Source organism: Myotis nattereri (genome assembly GCF_964212035.1).
Source record: "Myotis nattereri genome assembly, chromosome: 1".
Taxonomy (NCBI): Eukaryota; Metazoa; Chordata; class Mammalia; order Chiroptera; family Vespertilionidae; genus Myotis; species Myotis nattereri.
The window spans coordinates 48906795-48925976 of NC_138075.1; the positions used below are offsets into that span (position 1 = coordinate 48906795).

Here is a 19182-nt window from a genome sequence, read left to right on the forward strand (position 1 = left end):
CTTAATGAGCCCTAAACAATCCTTAAAACCCCAGGTGTCAATTCTACTCTGAAAATGTCCCTTACCCTCCCATTAACAGAACTGTACATTCCTTTCTTTGCAGGTACTATATTATGCTGTGCCATAACTCTTACTGTGCTCTTATTTTCCAAGCAATAAATGCACATAGCTATTTTAAAAATGAAAGAGGATTTTGCTTATAGTAATGGCCGAATAACTTATTGCAGATGAACCATCTCTCAGAAAAACCACTAGAAACACTGGAAAAACATACATACAAAAACATCTGTTTGAAGGCATTGTAAAGACACCAAGGCATGAGCTTTACCTTGATGAGTAAACCAAGAATGAAAGCACAGAGAAGTGAGTGCAATGTTGCATTTGCCCTCAAGGCATTTTTAAATTTGTAAACTATCGTCCAGAAGCTGAGAAGCTGAGCAGAGCTTCCTGAAATCTCATGGGTCTGGGAAGATAAAAAAAGCACAGTTCTGAGCCCAAGAAACAGACACCACAGATGTTTGGATGGAAGGCACAAAGGACTCCCCGCTAAAAGGAAAGCTGGAAATAGACTGCACTATCTCCAATCAGTTCAGTCCCTCCTCATATTACGGTGATCTGCCCCTATCTTAACCACCTGCTGGGAGCAAAGAATAATCCTCTGTACGGAAAGAAACACAAGCTGGAGCCTCAAATTATCTCTACAATGTAAATGCCAATGATTAGCAATATAGATAGATAGATAGATGATTGATAGATAGATATAGATCTATATAAATATATAGATATGTAGATATATAGATATATATCTCACACCAGGAGGTAAAGACCAATGGCTGAAAACAAAGAGGAGAAAAAACCCGGACAATACAAACAGGTCTATACATGATTCTGATATTGGAATTATTGGAACTGGACATTTAATAACTGCGATAAAGATGTTGAAGAAATTCGATGATAAGATAGAGAGTTCCAGCAGGGAAATGGAAACGATAAGAAAATAATCAAATGGCTCTAATAATGCTGAAATATATGATGTTTAAAATAAAAAACTCCACAGAAGGGGATGAAAGCAGAATAGACACAACTAAAGAGAAGAATCATGAGCTGCAGATAAATCAAAAGAAAAAATCAAGAATGAACATAAAGAAGACAAGGTGTATCCTGGCTGGGTGATTCAGTCAGTTGGAGCATTGTCCTGTACACCAAAAGCTTATAGGTTCAATTTTCAGTCACAGCACCTGCCTAGGTTGTGGGTTCGATACCAGTCAGGGCACATATGGGAGGCAACCAGTCAATGTTTCTCTCTCACATCAGTGTGTGTGTGTGTGTCCCTTCCTCCCTCTCTAAAATAAATAAAAAACATATCGTTAGGGGAGGATTAAAAACAATAATAAGAAAAATTATGGAAAATATAGAAAAGAGCATAGGAGACACACCAAACAGTGAAAATGACTAACTTAAGTGGTAACTGAACTCTACAAAGAAGACAAAAAAAGGGGAGGGGGAGCAGAAGCAATATTTGAAGATATAATGGTTGAAAGGTTAAAAAAAAAAGCTTTGGTAAGACAACAAATCCCACTTTTAAGGAGTACTACAACCCGAAGCAGGATAAATATGCAGGAAAATTCCTCTGGGGACATTGCTTGAAAATCAAAGGCTGAGAAAATTCAAAGAGCAAGTAGAGGGGAAAAATAAAATCACATTACCTTTAGAAGAGTAAACTGACAGCTGACTTCACAAGAGAAATAAAGGAAGCCAGAGGACAATGGAATAACATCTTCAAAGGCTGGAAGAAAATAACTGCCAACCTAAAATTTTATAATAATTGAAATTATCCACCAAAATTAAAGGCTAAACAAAGACATTTTTAGAAAAACAAAAACTGAAGGAATTGGTCACAGTAGACTCAGAGTAAAGGGAATAATGAAAGAAGGTCTTCATGTAGAATGGAAATAAGCCCAGGTGGAAGAACAGAGAGATATAGGAAGAGCAATGGAGATAAACATTGGAGTGAATCAATCTATACCTACTGCATGAAGCAATATTGAGACTGAATTGAGGAGATTAAAATGTATGTGGAATTAAAACACACAGCAATGAATGAGTTGGAAAAAATGTAAATATAATTTAAGTGTCACAAGATTCTTGCACTGTCTGGAAAGAGGTAAACATGGTAAATTATATTAGACTTTAAAAAACTGTAATACTCAATGAATGTACAACTAACAAGTTAATCAAAGGGAGAGAAATAGAATAGAACAAATACATATAAATCTGAAAGAAAGCAAGAAAGGGGAGAAAAAGGAACCTAGAACAGCTAGAACATAAAGAAAATAGTAGGATGGTAGAATCAAACTCCAATATGATCAGTAATTGCAGTATATGTAAATAGATCAAATATCCCAATTAGGTAAAAAAGATTGTCACACAAAGTAAGAACTTCTCCCTCCACCAAAGAGCAGCTACATGATACTGACAGGATATACATTAAATATAAGCACTCAGAAAAGTTCAAAGTAAAAGGATGGGAAAGGATGCATCATGCACACTATAATGAAAAAGAGTCTATGCAGAAAACTATATAACAGTACTGAGAGAAAGGAAAATCTAAATAAATGGAAGAACATAACCCATTCACAGATTAGAAGACTGTGATAAAAAGTCAATAATTTGTCATTTTCCCCAAACTGATTCATATAACTTCAATTAAAAAAAACACAGGGTATTTGGGGTGGGTGGGTAGAAACTGACAGGCTGATTCTAGAACTGATGTGGAATATGGAGGGCCAAGAATAGTCAATACTAACCTGAGGAAGAACAACAGTGTTGGAGGACTTACATTATTAGATATTAACACTCAGTATATATAAAACTGTAGTAATTAGTAAAGTGTGATACTAAGAACAGGCAATTAAAGCAATGGAAAAGAAACAAAGGTACAGAGACCGAATTGCACATACATGTACTCATCTTATCTAATAATAGACAAACATGGTAATTGACCATACCTTTGCTACGCCTCCCATTGGCTAATCAGTGAGATATGCAAATTAACCCAACCAAGATGGCGGCCAGCAGCCACACAGCTGAAGTGAGCAGAAGGCTTGCTTGCTCCAGTGATGGAGGAAGCCAAGGTTCCCCGCGTGCCGCGGCCCGGCTCTGAGCTCCAAAAGCAACAAAGTTTCAATTATAGAAGCTAAAAAAAACCCAGATCCCTGCTTTGAGCAGGCTGTGGTCTCAGAGCTGGAGCAAGCAGGAGCCGGCTCTCAGGTTCAGTGATGGCAACAAAGTTTCAAGAAGCTAAACAAACCCCAGATACCTGCTCCAGCAGGCTGTGGCCTCAGAGCTGGAGTGAGCAGGAGCCGGCTCTCAGCTCCAGTGACGGCAACAAAGTTTCAATTGTAGAAGGTAAATAAATTCCAGAATAAAAAAAAAAGAAAAAAAGGAGAGGCTGGGAGCTTCAGTCACTGGCCAGCCTGAAAACGGCCCTCAGTCCCTCACCCAGACTGGCCAGGCGCCCCAGTGGGGACCCACACCCTGAAGGGGGTGTGACCAGTGAAAACAGCCATCAGCCCGTCATCCAGGCTGACCAGGCACCCCAGCGGGACCCCCACCCTGATCTGGGACACCCTTCAGGGCAAACCAGCCGGCCCCCACCTGTGCACCAGGCCTCTATCCTATATAGTAATAGGGTAATATGCAAACTGACCCTAACAGCAGAAAGACTGGGAATGACTGGTCACTATGACACACACTGAGCACCAGGGGGCAGACGCTCAATGCAGGAGCTGCCCTCTGATGGTCAGTGCACTCCCACATGAGGGAGCTCTGCTCAGCCACAAGCCAGGCTGATGGCTGCCAGTACAGCAGTGGTGGTGGGAGCCTCTCCTGCCTCCTCAGCAGCACTAAGGATGTCCGACTGCAGCTTAGGCCTGCTCCCCGCTGGCAAGTGGACATCTCCTGAGGGCTGCTGGGCTGCCAGAGGGATGTCTGATTGCCATCTTAGGCCCAATCCTCCAGGGAGCAGGCCTAAGCCAGCAGGTGGTCATCCCCTGAGGGGTCCCAGACTGCGAGAGGGCACAGGCCGGGCTGAGGGATTTCCCCCCCCCCCCCTGAGTGCACAAATTTTTGTGCACTGGGCCTCTAGTTTAATTTATAATAAAGTGCCACTAAAGACTACTGGGTTTCAAAGAGTAGTGCTGGGTCAAATGCATAAGCATGTGGGGAAAAAACTAAAGTAGGACCCTATTTGCACGTCTACAAAACTTAATTCCAGATTGACTACACTTCTAAATGTAAGAAGTAAAACAATAAAACTTCTAGACCAGCCGTGGGCAAACTACGGCCCGCGGGCCGGATCCGGCCCATTTGAAATGAATAAAACTAAAAAAAAAAAAAAAAAAAAGACCGTACCCTTTTATGTAATGATGTTTACTTTGAATTTATATTAGTTCACACAAACACTCCATCCATGCTTTTGTTCCAGCCCTCCGGTCCAGTTTAAGAACCCATTGTGGCCCTCAAGTCAAAAAGTTTGCCTACCCCTGTTCTAGACTGTAACAGAGGAGAATATCTTCATGATTATTGGAGAGGCATAATTTTAAGTACTAACTTAAAGGAAAAAGTACTAACCATAAAGGAAAAGAAGTGTAAATTGGACTATTTTAAAATTTAAATTTTGTTTTTCAGCAAACACCTTTATGAGAGTGAAAAGGTAAGCCAAGACACAAGAATATACCTAAGCCACATGGAATTCATACAAACAAATAAGAAAAGGATAGAAAATTCAAATTTTTAAAAATGTACAAAAGACATGAACAGGCACTTCACAAAAGAAGTTAACCAAATGGCCAATGAAAAGGTCCTCAGCTGCACCATTCCTCAGGGAAACACAAATTCAAACCACAATGTGCCGCTGCTCCACACTCAGCAGAATGGCCATGGCTGACAACACCAAGTGGTGACAAGGCTACAGGACAACTGGGTCCTTCGTTACTGCTGGAAGGAGCTTAGCCGAATAGCTGCACAGTCCATGACCCAGCAATGCCACTGAGCTGCTGAAAATGTTCCATTACTTGATCTTGATGGTGGTTTGGGGGTGCATTATATTTGTGATAAGTCATAAAGGTATACATTTAGGATGCATGCTCTCTTCTGGATGTATAGTTACTTCAAGAGCAATGTATATCTCAAACAAACAAAAAACGTCAAGCAGTGGCACAGAATAACAAAAGCAACAATCCATACCCACTCCTCCCCGATTCCTACTCCTAGAGCCACTCAGTTCTTTATGCTTTCTTCTGATTAATGTCATGTTTTCAAGCAATGGGCTTACATTGAAACTCCTGTTTCCATTTCAGATAGCTATAGATGTCCTCCTGGGTCTACTTCTGACTACACGAACATTTCCTTTCTTTTACAACCTGGAGTTTTTCCTAAAGTGGGTCACTACACAATCTGTTCCTTACAGTGTACTCCTGCCGTCTCCAGTACTCAATCGCCCCTCTCCCTGCAGACCTTGAGGCTTTTATTTATTTGGCTCTTTCAGTTATTACTGATCTATCTCCTTCCATCGTTGAAAATTTCATTGATATCTTATTTGTTGTAATCTCCTCTTTTATTCTCTTTGAACTTTTTGCCCCCCTTTTCTTTAGTGAGATTTCAAGAGTCATGCGCAGGTAGTCCCAGAAGTTTATAATTACTGTTTGCTTATAGTCTAATAGGGGTATGATCCACTAATAGTTTTTTGGGGGTGGTCATATTTTATTAGGTTTTTGTGTGCAGAGCATTAAGCCAAGTAACAAGCATGTGGAAAGTCCTTGAAAACGGTGTTGAGCTGCTAAAAAAAAAGTCAGGTTCACCGTAATGTCAATGAATTCCCACCCGGCAGTCTGCATGGCATCGGGACGGGCGTGAGTCTCACCTGTGTAGTGCTCATTGCCTTGAGCAGCACAGGTCAGGAGCTGCGCCATGGAGGAGCCCACCGCTTTAGATGTACTTCCCAGGTCCTGAGCACATTTTTCCAGCTGCAAGAATATTCAAGCGGGGAGGGAACTTAGAAGAAAAAACATACCCAATGAAATCTTAGCATAAAAATAATGCAGACCAAACTCAGGGCCTTAGCTCTTTCCCAACAAATGCACTAGTGGCGCAAAGAAGTGGGGTGATGGCGGGGGGAGGGGGAGAGGACCCTGCTCCCCTGCTCCAAGCGCGAACTATGAGGGATTAGGTAAGTTACGAACCTCTCCAAGCCTCAGCTTCTTAAGATGGTAATACCTAGCTCAGAAGGTGTGCAGAGAATTAATGTACATACTCAACAAATGGTAGCTATTAGTATTATCCTTTAGAGCTAATTTAGAAAGTCTGCAACAAATCCTTAGTGAGAATTAATTATCCCTTGGCAGGAAACGGGCAGACATCCAGCGGTACCACCTTCCTGGCCTGTGGGACCATTAACATTGCTCAATTTGATCATTATACTTTGAGGAGCTCTAACCAGAAGGAAATGCAATAGAAATGGAGGTTTGGAGTGGTAAATGAGATTATGAAAATGGGCAAAGTGCTTGCTTCCCATGAACAGCATGTCATCTTGCTTTGTAAACGGAATAAATAATTCAGGGAACAAAGTCAGTGAAGGCCTGGGGTCTGGGTAATTACTTGATTACTAGATGAGGACAATGTTCTGGAAGAGAACTTCTGGGTGTACTGCGAGGGTGCAGAGAGGCATCAGAGAATCGGTGCATTTCTAATCCCGCAGGTTTTGCAAGAGAGGCAGGCCCTTCAGATGAAAAACAGAGCCTGGTCCATTACAGCCAACAGTATAACACAGTACACACACTTTTTAAGGGCAAACAATTTCCTTAAAATTTACATGGTGTTTCTTACATACTAACTGACCAGTTATTTTATGTGAAGGCAGAATTCACGTCACGCAAGCCTCTCCTGGTCTCCCTGCACCACAGAAGTTTGCAAAGGGAGAGACCAGGACCACACTGCAAAACTGCTGGCCTAGAGCCAAGCCTGACGTCATCAGTAGCTGGGTGACTTTAGTTAAGTGACTTAACCCGAGTTTCCTAGTCTTTTCAATTAGGGGTAGCCTGATGGGACAAATATTTTCTGAGTGCTTCTTATGTTCGAGACATTGCTCTATGGCAGTGATGGCGAACCTTTTGAGCTCGGCGTGTCAGCATTTTGAAAAACCCTAACTTAACTCTGGTGCCGTGTCACATAGAGAAATTTTTTGATATTTGCAACCATAGTAAAACAAAGACTTATATTTTTGATATTTATTTTATATATTTAAATGCCATTTAACAAAGAAAAATGAACCAAAAAAATGAGTTCACGTGTCACCTCTAACACGAGTGTCATAGGTTCGCCATCACTGCTCTATGGTAAAGTAGGTGTTCCTGAAGTCCCATATATTCTAAAAGTGTTAGTTCACCCAAAGAGCAGCAAGAAAAATGAACCAAAAAAATGAGTTCACGTGTCACCTCTAACACGAGTGTCATAGGTTCGCCATCACTGCTCTATGGTAAAGTAGGTGTTCCTGAAGTCCCATATATTCTAAAAGTGTTAGTTCACCCAAAGAGCAGCAGTAGTTTTAAGAGATCACTCCCAATATGAGCGACTACAAGCTTTAATTCAAACCTTTATTCTGCCGATAACTGGACAAAACAGTGAACACATCTACACCTGTCTTCTCAGCTGTTAAGATGGGGTTAACAACACCTGCTCATTAAGGTTACTGTCAGGACAAATTTTATTTATGTGTGTATACAGTGCTTAATAAACGGTGGCATCTTATTAGTGATGTTCAGTCGTGTGTAAAGGAGGTACATATAAATGAGGAGGATTGGTAAACTTTAACCAAGAAAACCCTGACATAAGCATCAGGAGGTAGCCTAACATAAAAACTGCTAGGTACATTTGTTTTGTTTTGTTTTTTAAACATGATTGTTGGAAGTATCACCTGTACTTTTTTTTTATAACCTCATTGCCACTCATTTCCTAGTAAAATACCTGAGAGGAGAGACGAGACTTTATAGCGAGTTGATGATACAAGCTGCATCTATTTTTTTAAATTACGTTTTCTTTTTATTGTTGCCATTATTATAGATGTCCCCCAACTCCTAGTTCCAAACCCAGCTAGTCAGCCGCACTGGCCTTCTTAGAAAAAGGCCACAGACGAGAACCCTGGCCTCCACACTGGCATGTGTCTTGTGCAGGAAGAGGAGGGGTGAATCTCACACGCCGGGTCATGCCCAGCCAGACCCGAGAAGGGCGCTCACAGCACCAGCAGCAGGGCCCTCGGGCGATCCCTACCATAGCGCAGCTCTAAAGCAATGTGGCTGTTCTGCGGCTTTGCATTCAAAATGTTTGACATTCGGGCACACCAACCCCAAAATGAAAACCGCTTCACGCGATTAGAACAGAAGGCAGGCCCCAGCCCGCCTTACCGTCTCGCCGGGAAGCGGCTTCAGCTGGCTGTCCGCGGCTGCCATCTTCGCGTCCTGCAGCTCGTTCTTCAGGGTCTGCACGGTGCTCAGAGCGGAGTCGATCTCCATAGGGCCGCAGGCTTCGTGGGCCTGTCGACAGAGTTGGGAACATGCGTACACAGTTGGCTTGGAAAAAGTGTCCCCAGGATTTTGCAACATCTGACGTGCCTTCTGGACGTACCCCAGTGAATGTCCCACTCCAGCAATAGGAGGCAGGCAGGAAGCATTTCCCGAGAGGGCAAAGATCATCCCCAGTCAGAACCTTAGTCCTAACTTCCTCACATAGTAAGTTATGTCTGTCTCACAACTGGATAGACTTCTAGTCTCCTTGAAGCTGTTTTTTCTGAAGTGCATTTGCTTCTCAGACTAAGAGGACCCTTATTCACTGTGCCTGGGTTCTGGAGATGGGGCAACCAGCACAGTAGGTGTGCACAGAGAGGCTGGGAAGCACGTGGTGAGCACTTAAATGAAGGAAGGGAAGAAGACATGAATGAATAAACCCAGGACTTGGGACCAAAGCTTTATCAACCTCATTGATTCTCTTTATAAATTTCTAGATTATAAACCATTATCCTTTCATACCGAAGACTACGAAAGATTTTTATTTCCTTAGTAATTTGTTTTAAGAAAATTTTATTCTCTTGATCATTTAAAATATTGGTCTCCAAAGGTGTTGATCACCCCCATATACATATCTTAATCAATTATATGCATGTATAATTATGGAACAGTGTGTTAAATACTGGTAAATCATAATTTCTTTCCTTTTTAAATAGTTAACAACAGCAGCAATAAACACTAATTAATTTCTATGTGCCAGTATTCCACAGAGAGGAAACTGGGGCAGAGAGATTCATTAACTTGCATGGGTCACAAAATTAGTCAACGGCAAGGCCAGAATTTGAACACAGGTAGTCTGACTCCGGAGTTGGTATCCTTCACCCTTACACTAAGTAAAAAAAAAACACTTGAGCCCTGGCTGGTGTTTCTAAATGGACAGAGCATTGGCTCTCGCACAGAAGGGTTGCAGGTTCGATTCCTGGTCAAGGGCATGTACCTGAGTTGCAGGTTCGTTCCCCGGCCCCAGTCGGGGCCCATGCAGGAGGCAACCAATTGATGTGTCTATTACATGCTTCTCTCTCTCTCTCTCTCTCTCTCTCTCTCTCCTCCCTCCCTCCCTTCCACTCTACCTAAAAAGGCAGTAGAAAATACCCTCAGTGAGGATTAACAAGGACAGAAATACTTGAAAGATCTCAGTGTCTTCTTGCACTCAGTGGGCCGTCTTCCTTGAGCCCAAGGGGAGGCTGACTGCTCCAGAGCTGGAGTTTGAGGTGTGCGTGTGTCTACGACTCATTGAAAAGCCTTTAAAGCTCAGATGTTCAGGTTCTAAGCCCAGATATTCTGATTCGGCTATGGAGGCCAGGCCCAGGAACCTGCATTCTAAGTGCCCCAGCTGGCCCTAGGACAGATGGTCTCTGGACCTCTCCTTGAGAAACACAGCTCAAAGTACTTTACTTGGATATAATCTGAATCTCTGGGTATTTTCTTTGGTGATGCAGTGCACTGTTTGTATTAATTCAGCTCCTATCCTTCTTCCCTTGCTCCTGGATGCGGCTATCTGTTTCTACACAGGGATTGTTACAGTGGGGAGAAATGAATTCATGCCAGAATGTCTTGGTAATGCCACATCAAACAGTGTAGTAATGAGGCCTCTGGTAATTAATAAGTTCCAGAGACAGAAACTCATTAATCCCTAATCCTGTTCAATTGAGGACCTTATTAAGGTGAATGCTTCCATTTAAGATGTGAAAAACTTTCAGAGCAAAAAGATAATATAAATGTTCTCCCCCTCTCCCCCCCTCGCCAAAACAACTAGATTTGCTGCCTAAATTTGTTATAAGTTCATAAGATGATGAGGGAGAGATATGATCGCTTTGGCCCACAATTTACCTAGCACCAAGAAACTGATAACTACCAGGCTCCCCTAAGACTCTGAAAACAGACTACTGTTTGTCAGGGTATGGGAGGAGGGGGAAGTGTGCAACCTAAAATAGTTTAACAAAGGTCATCTGTAGCCAGAAGGTGAACAATAACTCTAGGAGACTGTGGCTAAAAGTGGTAAAAGCCAGTGTACACGGAGGGCATCTTTAATGGTATTGCAAACGCATGGACAAGAAATATGCCCATCCCATCAGTGCTCAGGCCCTGGTAGCACCCGGGTTACACAAGCAGGAAGGAATTCAAAGCGCCATTCCCAACGAGCTAACCGCTGTGACAAGGGGCCCACTTGCCTTCTGCGAGGCAGTCCGCAGCTCCGCCAAGCTGGTGGCGAGGTTCTTGGCGCACTGGCTCAGCTGCATGGCGGCAGCCTGGTCGCTCACCGTGGGCACTGCGGCTTTGGCGGAAGACACCATCTTGCTTCCAGGCTGTAGAGAGAGGGGCAGAACATAAGGCAGCTCCTGAAAAGTAAGGGAGTTGACCCCAAGAGCAAGGCCACATCTCAGCCATCACTTACTTTCCCTGAAACAAGGAATATTAGAACCATATATAACGCCCCCGCCCCCCCGAAAATTCCCACCCCAAATCAGATACTCTAGGCCAGTGGTTCTCAACCTTCCTAATGCCATGACCCTTTAATACAGTTCCTCATGTTGTGGTGACCCCCAACCATAAAATTATTTTTGTTGCTACTTCATAACTGTAATTTTGCTACTGTTATGAATCATAATGTAAATATCTGATATGCAGGATGTATTTTCATTGTTACAAATTGAACATAATGAAAGCATAGTGATTAATCACAAAAACAATATGTAATTATATATGTGTTTTCCGATGGTCTTAGGCAACCCCTGTGAAAGGGTCGTTCGACCCCCAAAAGGGGTCGCGGCCCACAGGTTGAGAACCGCTGCTCTAGGCAGTACATTCTAGGAATGTAAAATAAATAAATAAATGGATGTGTTATTGGGGAAGGGGTAAAATTTGGATAGTGACTTGAAATTCTCATTTAAAACAAATTTCAAAGAGAATTTCTTATTAAATATGATTCTTTGTGTTTCTCAGGATAGCTCTTTAACTGAAATATATACAAAGATTATTTTTTAAAAATATAGGCAGACAGCCTGGCCAGTGTGGCTCTGTGGTTAAGTGTCGGCCCATGCACCAGGAAGTCACTGGTTCGATTCCCTGTCAGGGCATATGCCCAGTTTCGGGCTTGATCCTCAGTGAGGGGCGTGCAGGAGGCAGCTAATCAGTTTCTCTCTCTCTCTCTCTCTCTCTCCCTTTCTCTCTCAAATCAATAAAAACATATTTTTAAAAAAAGCTTTAGTCACAAAAATTATAAAATATCTAAAAATATAGGCAGACAAAAATGAAACAAATAAAATGACCTATTTTATTTCTCACTACTCAGGATAACTTCATCATGCATGAAATGTCTGTGCTCATTGTACATATATTTTCAATAAGATCACACATTTATTCGATTTTCAAACTTCTTGTTTTATATATTCAATTTTTTATTAATCCTCACCTGAGGATATTTTTTCCATTGATTTTTAGAGAGGGTGGAAGAGGGAAGTAAGGGGAAGGAGGAGAGAGAGAAACATTGATGTGAGAGACATTGATTGGCTGCCTCCTGCATGAGCCCCGACCAGGGCCGGGGATTGAACCTATAACCCAGGTACATGCCCTTGACCGGGTATTGAACCTGTGACCCTCTGGTGTGTAGGCCAATGCTCTAATCACTAAGTAAGGCTGGCCAGGGCCATAGTCTATCTTTTAAATAGCTAATAGTATTACATTGTATATATCTGTTAATATTTCTCAATCCTGTATTGTTGGGCATGTTTTCATTTTCCAATATAATAAACAATGGTATGATAAACACCTTTGTAGCTAACATTTTGTACATGATCATAATTTTTTGAATAAACTTTTAAAAGTAGAATTTCTGGAACAAAGAGTATACACACTTTTAAGGGTTTTAATACACAGGCTATACATATGTCCTTATAAAGTTGTAACAAAGCTAATTGCCAAATCATGAATATTAATATTTAAAGAATTCATGCCCTGGCTGGGTGGCTTAGTTAGTTAGAGCATCGTCCCATACACCAAAGATTGCAGGTTTGATTCCCGGTCAGGGCACATACCCAGGTTTCAGGTTAGATACCCAGTTAGGACATGTGTAGGAGGCAACCGGTCTGTTTCTGTTTCTTTCTCTCTCTTTCTCTCATTTTTCTCTCTCCCTTCCTCTCTCTAAAATCAATAAACATATCCTTGGGTGAGGATTTTTAAAAAGTTACAAAACAAAGAAAAGAATTCATGAGAATTTAAGAAAAACCAGCATGACTATTCAAAAAACATGAAAAATGTCACATAATAAAACAAATAATTGAAACCTGAAAAATGTATAACATTTTGAAAAACAAGGAAATGCAAAATCAATCAATAAGAGCTTTACCAAGCAAACTGGCAGAAACATTTTTTTAAAATGCTTGATTCCCCAACTTGAAAAAGATGTATCAAAAGGTGTGCTCCACACACTGCTAATTGTAGCTTTGGATTCATTCAGCCTTCTGGAAGGGCATTTCACAGCATGCATGAAGAAAGTTTAAAATGTAAAGACTCTGACCTGCCAACTCCATTTCTATTTACTTCTAACTCTGCCTTAGTCTTGTCAAGATCTGATGGGTCAATGATAACAAAATCAAAAAGCAACAGAAAAAGGGAAAGGAAAAAGGAGGGCAGGATAGAGTGGACCCCGGAACACGCATACACGGCTCTGTCACAGTGTCTACAGTCCTGCCAGCAGGGAGACGACACACCTCTAACCACCTGAACGCAAAGAGAAACACCTTCCTGTCCGAGCTACAATTCTCAATGTCCCAATAATAAAAGCAAGCCGATGGCAATCCTATTTCTAGAAATTTACCCCAAGGAAATAATTGAAGGGGGGCAAAGGCCTGGAACACACATGAAGACTTTCATTCTATCCCTATCACAGGTTATCTATGATGGCAAATAATGGAAAACAACCTATCTGTTCAATGACAGGAAAACAGCTAAACACTGAGTATTGACGGATGATAGAATGTTATTCAAAATCATAAATGCTCATAATATACTTGTTAACATGAAAAACAGTCTATATGTGATGAATTTCAATTAAAAATATATACATACATATGCATGTCTGTGTATGTAGTCAAAATGAGAAGAAATACATCATGCTTTTTATCTTCTATCTGCACGTGGGATCTATGACACTTGAAAAAATTAACCAAATGTATGTAACCATGAGTTCTGTAACTATAGGTTCAACTAGACAGGGCCAAGGTAGAGAATGGCCTAATCACATGAACTCTTTATGGGATACAGGTAGCCAGAAAGAGCTGAGAGATCTGAATATAAGAAGTATGTAAAAAGGGAGTTTTCCCACAACTACATATTCTGGTTTCATTTAACTTTCCTTAAACTAAATCCACCCCTCACCCACAAAGACTGGCAGTACTTATTCACTCTACAGCTGCCATAGGAGACTGGCATGCCTTTGAAGAAGATGCACTCGCCATTCCTGGTCTCCTTGGCCATGAATAATAGCATTAGACATTCTGGAAACTAGAAAACCTAAAGCAATGCCCAGGACTAGGCTGTTAATCAAACCTGCAACCTCTTCCATGCTTTCTCTCACAGGAGAGAAAGAAAGTGATTCTCCTGAGAAAAATGGATTACGTGCCATCTCCTGGGGCAATTTCCCTGCATATAAGCATTTTGCTTTGCCAAGCTGGATCTACCTCTCCTGAGACTGCAAACATGAGGAGGAAGCCTTCAAGGTCTGCTACCTGCAAAGACTTCGCTGTGGCTGTGGAATTCCTTATTCCTCTCCTTAGGATAAAAGACACATCCTGCCCAGTGGGGTGTGGGGGCCTCTGAGTACAACCCAGGTGAATGCTCCCGTGTTACCTGGAGGAAGTTCTGGCTGGAGATGATGAGAGCCAGCTGGGCACTGAGGTCTTCTGCTTGGGCTTGGCTCCCTCTCACCCCCTGGACCAGCTGAGGGATGTGATCAGCCACCGCCTAGAGGAAGCAGGAAAATTAAAACTGAGCTACCTAGCATTACCAAAATATATACATACATATGCATGTCTGTGTATGTAGTTTGGTGAATTACCAAAACAAGGTGGACAAGGACCCAAGTGATCAATGTTTTTTGGATGTGCTGCCACTCCTGGGAGATGCCTGTCGCAGACCTTGGATTTACACAGCATCGTTAGCCAGCTGGGTCCTTACCAACACTGAATCCTAACCCAGAAGCTCTGGGTACCCTTCCCCCACACATGTTCTGTCTACCCCGCGGTCCCAAAGGTCCCCATATGTTCAACAGAAGACGATTCTACATAATGAGGCCTTAAAAGAATGCCCCAGTTCCAATGCACACTACCCTGGCTCACTAGGGTTGAAAACTTCAGAGAATCTATATGATTCACTGGTGGATAAACTCAGGTCATAGGGTCCCAGGAGCAGAAGACAGTGAGAGAAGCGCTGAACTATCAGCAGACTTCAGTGCTTCTATTTTTATTTTTGGTGTGTGTGTACACATTTAGTTTTATTGTAACAAAGCAACTTGTACACTTTTAACATTTAAAACTGAGCATTATCTTTCTTTTCTAGTGAAACAAAGAGAAAATTTAAAAATAAACAGGAAAAAAATTACAATAGAGAAATGTCAATTCTGAATCAGATCCTACAGGTTCTGCTGATACTCCCATCGAGTGTCAGGGATCAAGTCATTAGGAGAGAATTTTATTTTAAAAGTGTCATCTTAGACTGCAAGGATGTCCATTAAACATCACTATTAAACATGCCAAAGGAGAAGCCAACTTGTCAAAATGCCCACTTAACCCACCCAAACATCTCAAACCCACCCTTTGATGACCTTCTATAATGCCCCCCCCTTTTTAAATTATTTTTTTTCTTTTTTTAAACAAGAGAAAGTAGACAGATATATTTTGGTAAATGCTAACTGTCCATATTCACATAGAGACACAGTGTAATCTCTGAGCCCAATATACAGAGAAAGAAGGAAAAAAAGCTAGAATTCTATGCACTACTACCCAGGGGCCTAGCAACCTCCAGCTCCCAGCAGAGCTAAGGGAGCAGAAGGTTTTTCTTTTTTCCCACAGAGCATGGTGGTGTTGATTCCATAAAGTTTTTCTTGAGACAGGAAGGGATAGAAATGAATTTGGAACAGAAAGGGGCAAAGACTCTTTCCCCACTGTATTCTGCTCAAGGTACATCCCCCCCCCTAAAGATAAGGTGAGAATCATGGTGTAAAGGAGAGAAAAGAGACCTCAAAAACAGGGCGAATGAGCACAAGAGGGGGAAAAAAGAAAGAGAAGAAAAAATAAGACTGCAACTTGCTCCCAGGGACTGGAGAAAACTTAAAAAGGTTGGAATCCATCAGTGATCATTAGTCGTCTTCTTCATCTTCCTCTCCTTCCCCCTCATCATCATCTTCATCTTCTTCACCTTCATCCTCATCCCCTTCTTCATCAATATCTTCCAACCCTTCTTCTTCTTCATCATCACCGTCATCTTCTTCTCCTTCCCCTTCTTCATCAACCATGTCAGGCAGGAACCAAGCGGTACTGTAAGGGATTTGGCCAAATGCCATCTTTGATGGCTTCTCCTAAGTCATCCGCACCTGCATCAGAATGGTCAGTGAACCAGGTAAAGCGCTGTCTGGTTCCTCATGCTGTCTCCTCCTGCTGGCTTTATTCTGTGTTTGACATGAACGTTTGGTCAAATCCTTTCCAGATTTCCATTCGATTTCAGTGGCCTTTGAAGATGGATCACCACTCTCACTCAGAGGAAACTCTTTGGAGAGAACTTTATTTTCGAAGTAAGGATTTTCATCAAAATAAAAATATATTCTGTAACCTGATTTAATCTCTTCGAATTCTGTCACTTCAACTCTTGTCAAATAATGCAGCGCCTCCTTCATCCTCTTCCCCAAGCAGAGCAGATGCTTGTGAATGGTTGACAAAAATTGTTACCCCAAAATTTGGGATTTGGGCGATCAATTCTGACCTCTTCTGAAAAAATGGTTGGCGGAGTTTGTTATATTTCTGTTCTACTTTCAAAATCTCCTCACTGGCTTATTCATTAAGTCTATTTCATTTTGTACTTCATCAATACTTTCTATCGCTTCTTGCTACTAGTCTTCTTTTTCTCTCTTTGGCACGTCCTGAGGGGTCAGCTTCTTCTCCAGCTTGGGGGCTGGAGGCAGTTTCGGTTTCTTCGTTTGAGGTGGGAGCGAGGACTGGCATTTGGGACTCAGCGCTTCTATTTCTTACTTTGCAGGTAAACATCTGTCCTTCCGCTTTCCTGTCGCCATGACTCCTCTCCCCCTGATCTAAGTAGCTCTCTCATTTCAAACTGGAAAACCCAACGCCCAGAGCAGAGGAGGGAGGAGCAGCAGCCCTGGGGTGAGACCGTCTCACACAGTGACATGCCTTTTACCCTGTGTCCCCACCTTTCCCCTCCGTCCACACCGTCTGACAACAAACAGGCCCTGAGGTCACGGCACAGTGGCTCACTCCCGGGGAAGGGCCCAAGCGCATCCCACCCGGGTGACACGCCTTCCTTCAGGTGCCTGCTCCAGAAGGATTAAAAAATGTCCCCATGAGACTTTTCTCTGGGCCTCTCCAGGACCTCTGGCTCGCCATTTGGTCCACTGTCCCCTCCCCGCTGACAAACAGCAATGCTCTCATTTCCTGAGGTGATACCCACAGGCCGAGGACATTCAGTCTCTTCCCAAAAAGTGGAGGAGGGGGCTCACCCTGGAGTATTTCCCTGGACACAAGTAGCACGCGCTCCCTGAGAAGGGGAAATGCCATTTTCCTCCCCTGCAGGCTGCTGGATCGAGGCCATCACAGCAAACAAACTCCGCTCCTGCAAGAGCCTGGCTCTCAGAAAAGCCCCCGCTTTGGGTACACGGTCCGGCAGATGGGGCTGCTGCACCCTGAGGTTTTCCTACTAGAGCACACGGATCCTCAACGGGCCTGACCTCGGAGGACTCAGACTCAGGCTGCGAGGGCTCGGGCCCTGGGTGGTTCCCTTGGGAAGTAAAGCCATTTCTGAGGTAGAAGTGGCAACATCCCTTACAGGTGATGGTTTCACAGAGGAGATTTGGAGAAAGGAGAGAGGGCAGTGAGCTCTCAGTCCCCAAGCACCATCACTATGCCTCCGCCAGCCCCCGCTGCTAACAGGAAGTTTCACGCTTCAGTCAGACACATTGTTTGCACGTGGGCGAGGGCTACGAAATCAGATTTTGTGTCTGGCACCATTCAGGGGTCTCCTCGGAGAGTCAATGGCCTGGGCCCTCAGAGAAGGCAGCAGAGGGGTCACTGTGCCCCCGCTAGTAAGCGGCTTCCATGCGCCACCAAGGCCCCGGGGTCAGGAGAGCTGACAGACAACAGCAGAAAGCACCAGGGCACCCCACCCTGGGGGCCCCACGGGACGGAATAAACCCTGGAGGTGCCATCCGTGCAAAGCACGGAACCAATTTCTAGGATGAGGGAGGCTAATGCGAAGGCCCACCCCTCCACGGCGGAAAGGCACTCTGGAAATCCAACGCTCCATTACTATTGCAGGGTCCGAAAATGGCCCCTCCTTAATTCGGGCTCTCAAAAAAGAAAGAAAAGAATCCAAACAAAGGAAAGACAATGCTGGAAAAAACATAGTCTCCCCTCAGACAGGCCATCCACTTAGACAAAAACCAGACGTGCGTGTGCGTGCGTGTGTGTGTGTGTGTGTGTGTGTGTGTGTGTGAACACCTGGAACAGGGGAGCCGGAGCAAACTGGATTAGGGGCCCGGATGATCAGACGTAACTGCATTGCCAGGGCACGCAGTGTTCTAATGCTATCAGCGTTTTCTACAGCAGACCTGGCTCTCTGGCAGCCGAGACCTCACCTTGCAGCTCTGCACCAGCTGCTGTTGGGCCGCAGGGTTCTTGTTGGACACAGCTGCGTTCTGGGAGGCGGCGATGGTCTGCGTGGCCGCGGCGGCAGCCTGCTTGGCTGCAACCTGGGGAGGAGCGGGAGAGGAGCTGAGCCAGGGTTTGAATGTGCCAGCCCACACACACGCACATTTGTGTATGTCCCGTCACCGGACAGCTGCACACGTACGAAAGGGAACTCCAGGCAGGGACTCTGCCTTTTAAATACATCGATGAGCCTGACCTAACGGTGCTGCTCTCTGCTTTTGGTTTACGTTCCCTGGGACAAGAGATAAAGACAAGCACGCTTGAAAGCTCAAGGTGCACTGTTCACTGTCTTTCTCACAAAAACACCAGGGACAATTCCAAGGCCATGATGACAGATAAACAGCACCAGGTCTACATGCATTGGGGGGGGAAATTCCTCCTCCGACAGCACAAGCTGCTCCCTGGGTCAAGCATAAACCTGGTGCTCATGGCTGTCCTCTGGCGGCCATGGGAAGCCTTGGTCCAGCAGACCCAGACCTTCTGGGGAGCACTTGCCTGTGTTTACGCTCTCCCTTCCTTCCAGGGACAAGCAGGCCAGATTCCTTCCGGAACCCAGCGGACTACACACAGGGGATCAACACTAGGAAGGCAGGGCCTTCGCCTCCAACCTCCCAAATCTTAGTGTAAGAATC

The 19182-nt window shown here is 43.7% G+C and overlaps 1 protein-coding gene and 1 pseudogene across 2 annotated transcripts in view; both read right to left on the reverse strand.

The window, feature by feature from the left end:
* TLN2 (talin 2) overlaps positions 1-19182 on the reverse strand; it is a 428326-nt gene that overhangs the window by 111450 nt on the left and 297694 nt on the right. Inside the window, exons 25-29 of the mRNA XM_081089528.1 lie at positions 18478-18591; positions 14466-14579; positions 10790-10924; positions 8460-8588; positions 5924-6026 (exon numbers count right to left, since the gene is read on the reverse strand). Of these exons, the coding sequence (XP_080945654.1) occupies positions 5924-6026; positions 8460-8588; positions 10790-10924; positions 14466-14579; positions 18478-18591 (595 nt within the window). The remainder of the gene's footprint in view (positions 1-5923; positions 6027-8459; positions 8589-10789; positions 10925-14465; positions 14580-18477; positions 18592-19182) is intronic.
* Positions 15973-17401, reverse strand: LOC308527350 (protein SET-like; annotated as a pseudogene). Its single transcript has 3 exons — positions 17344-17401; positions 16743-16853; positions 15973-16712 (listed from the first exon to the last, which is right to left on the reverse strand). The product of its transcript is annotated as a protein SET-like (transcript).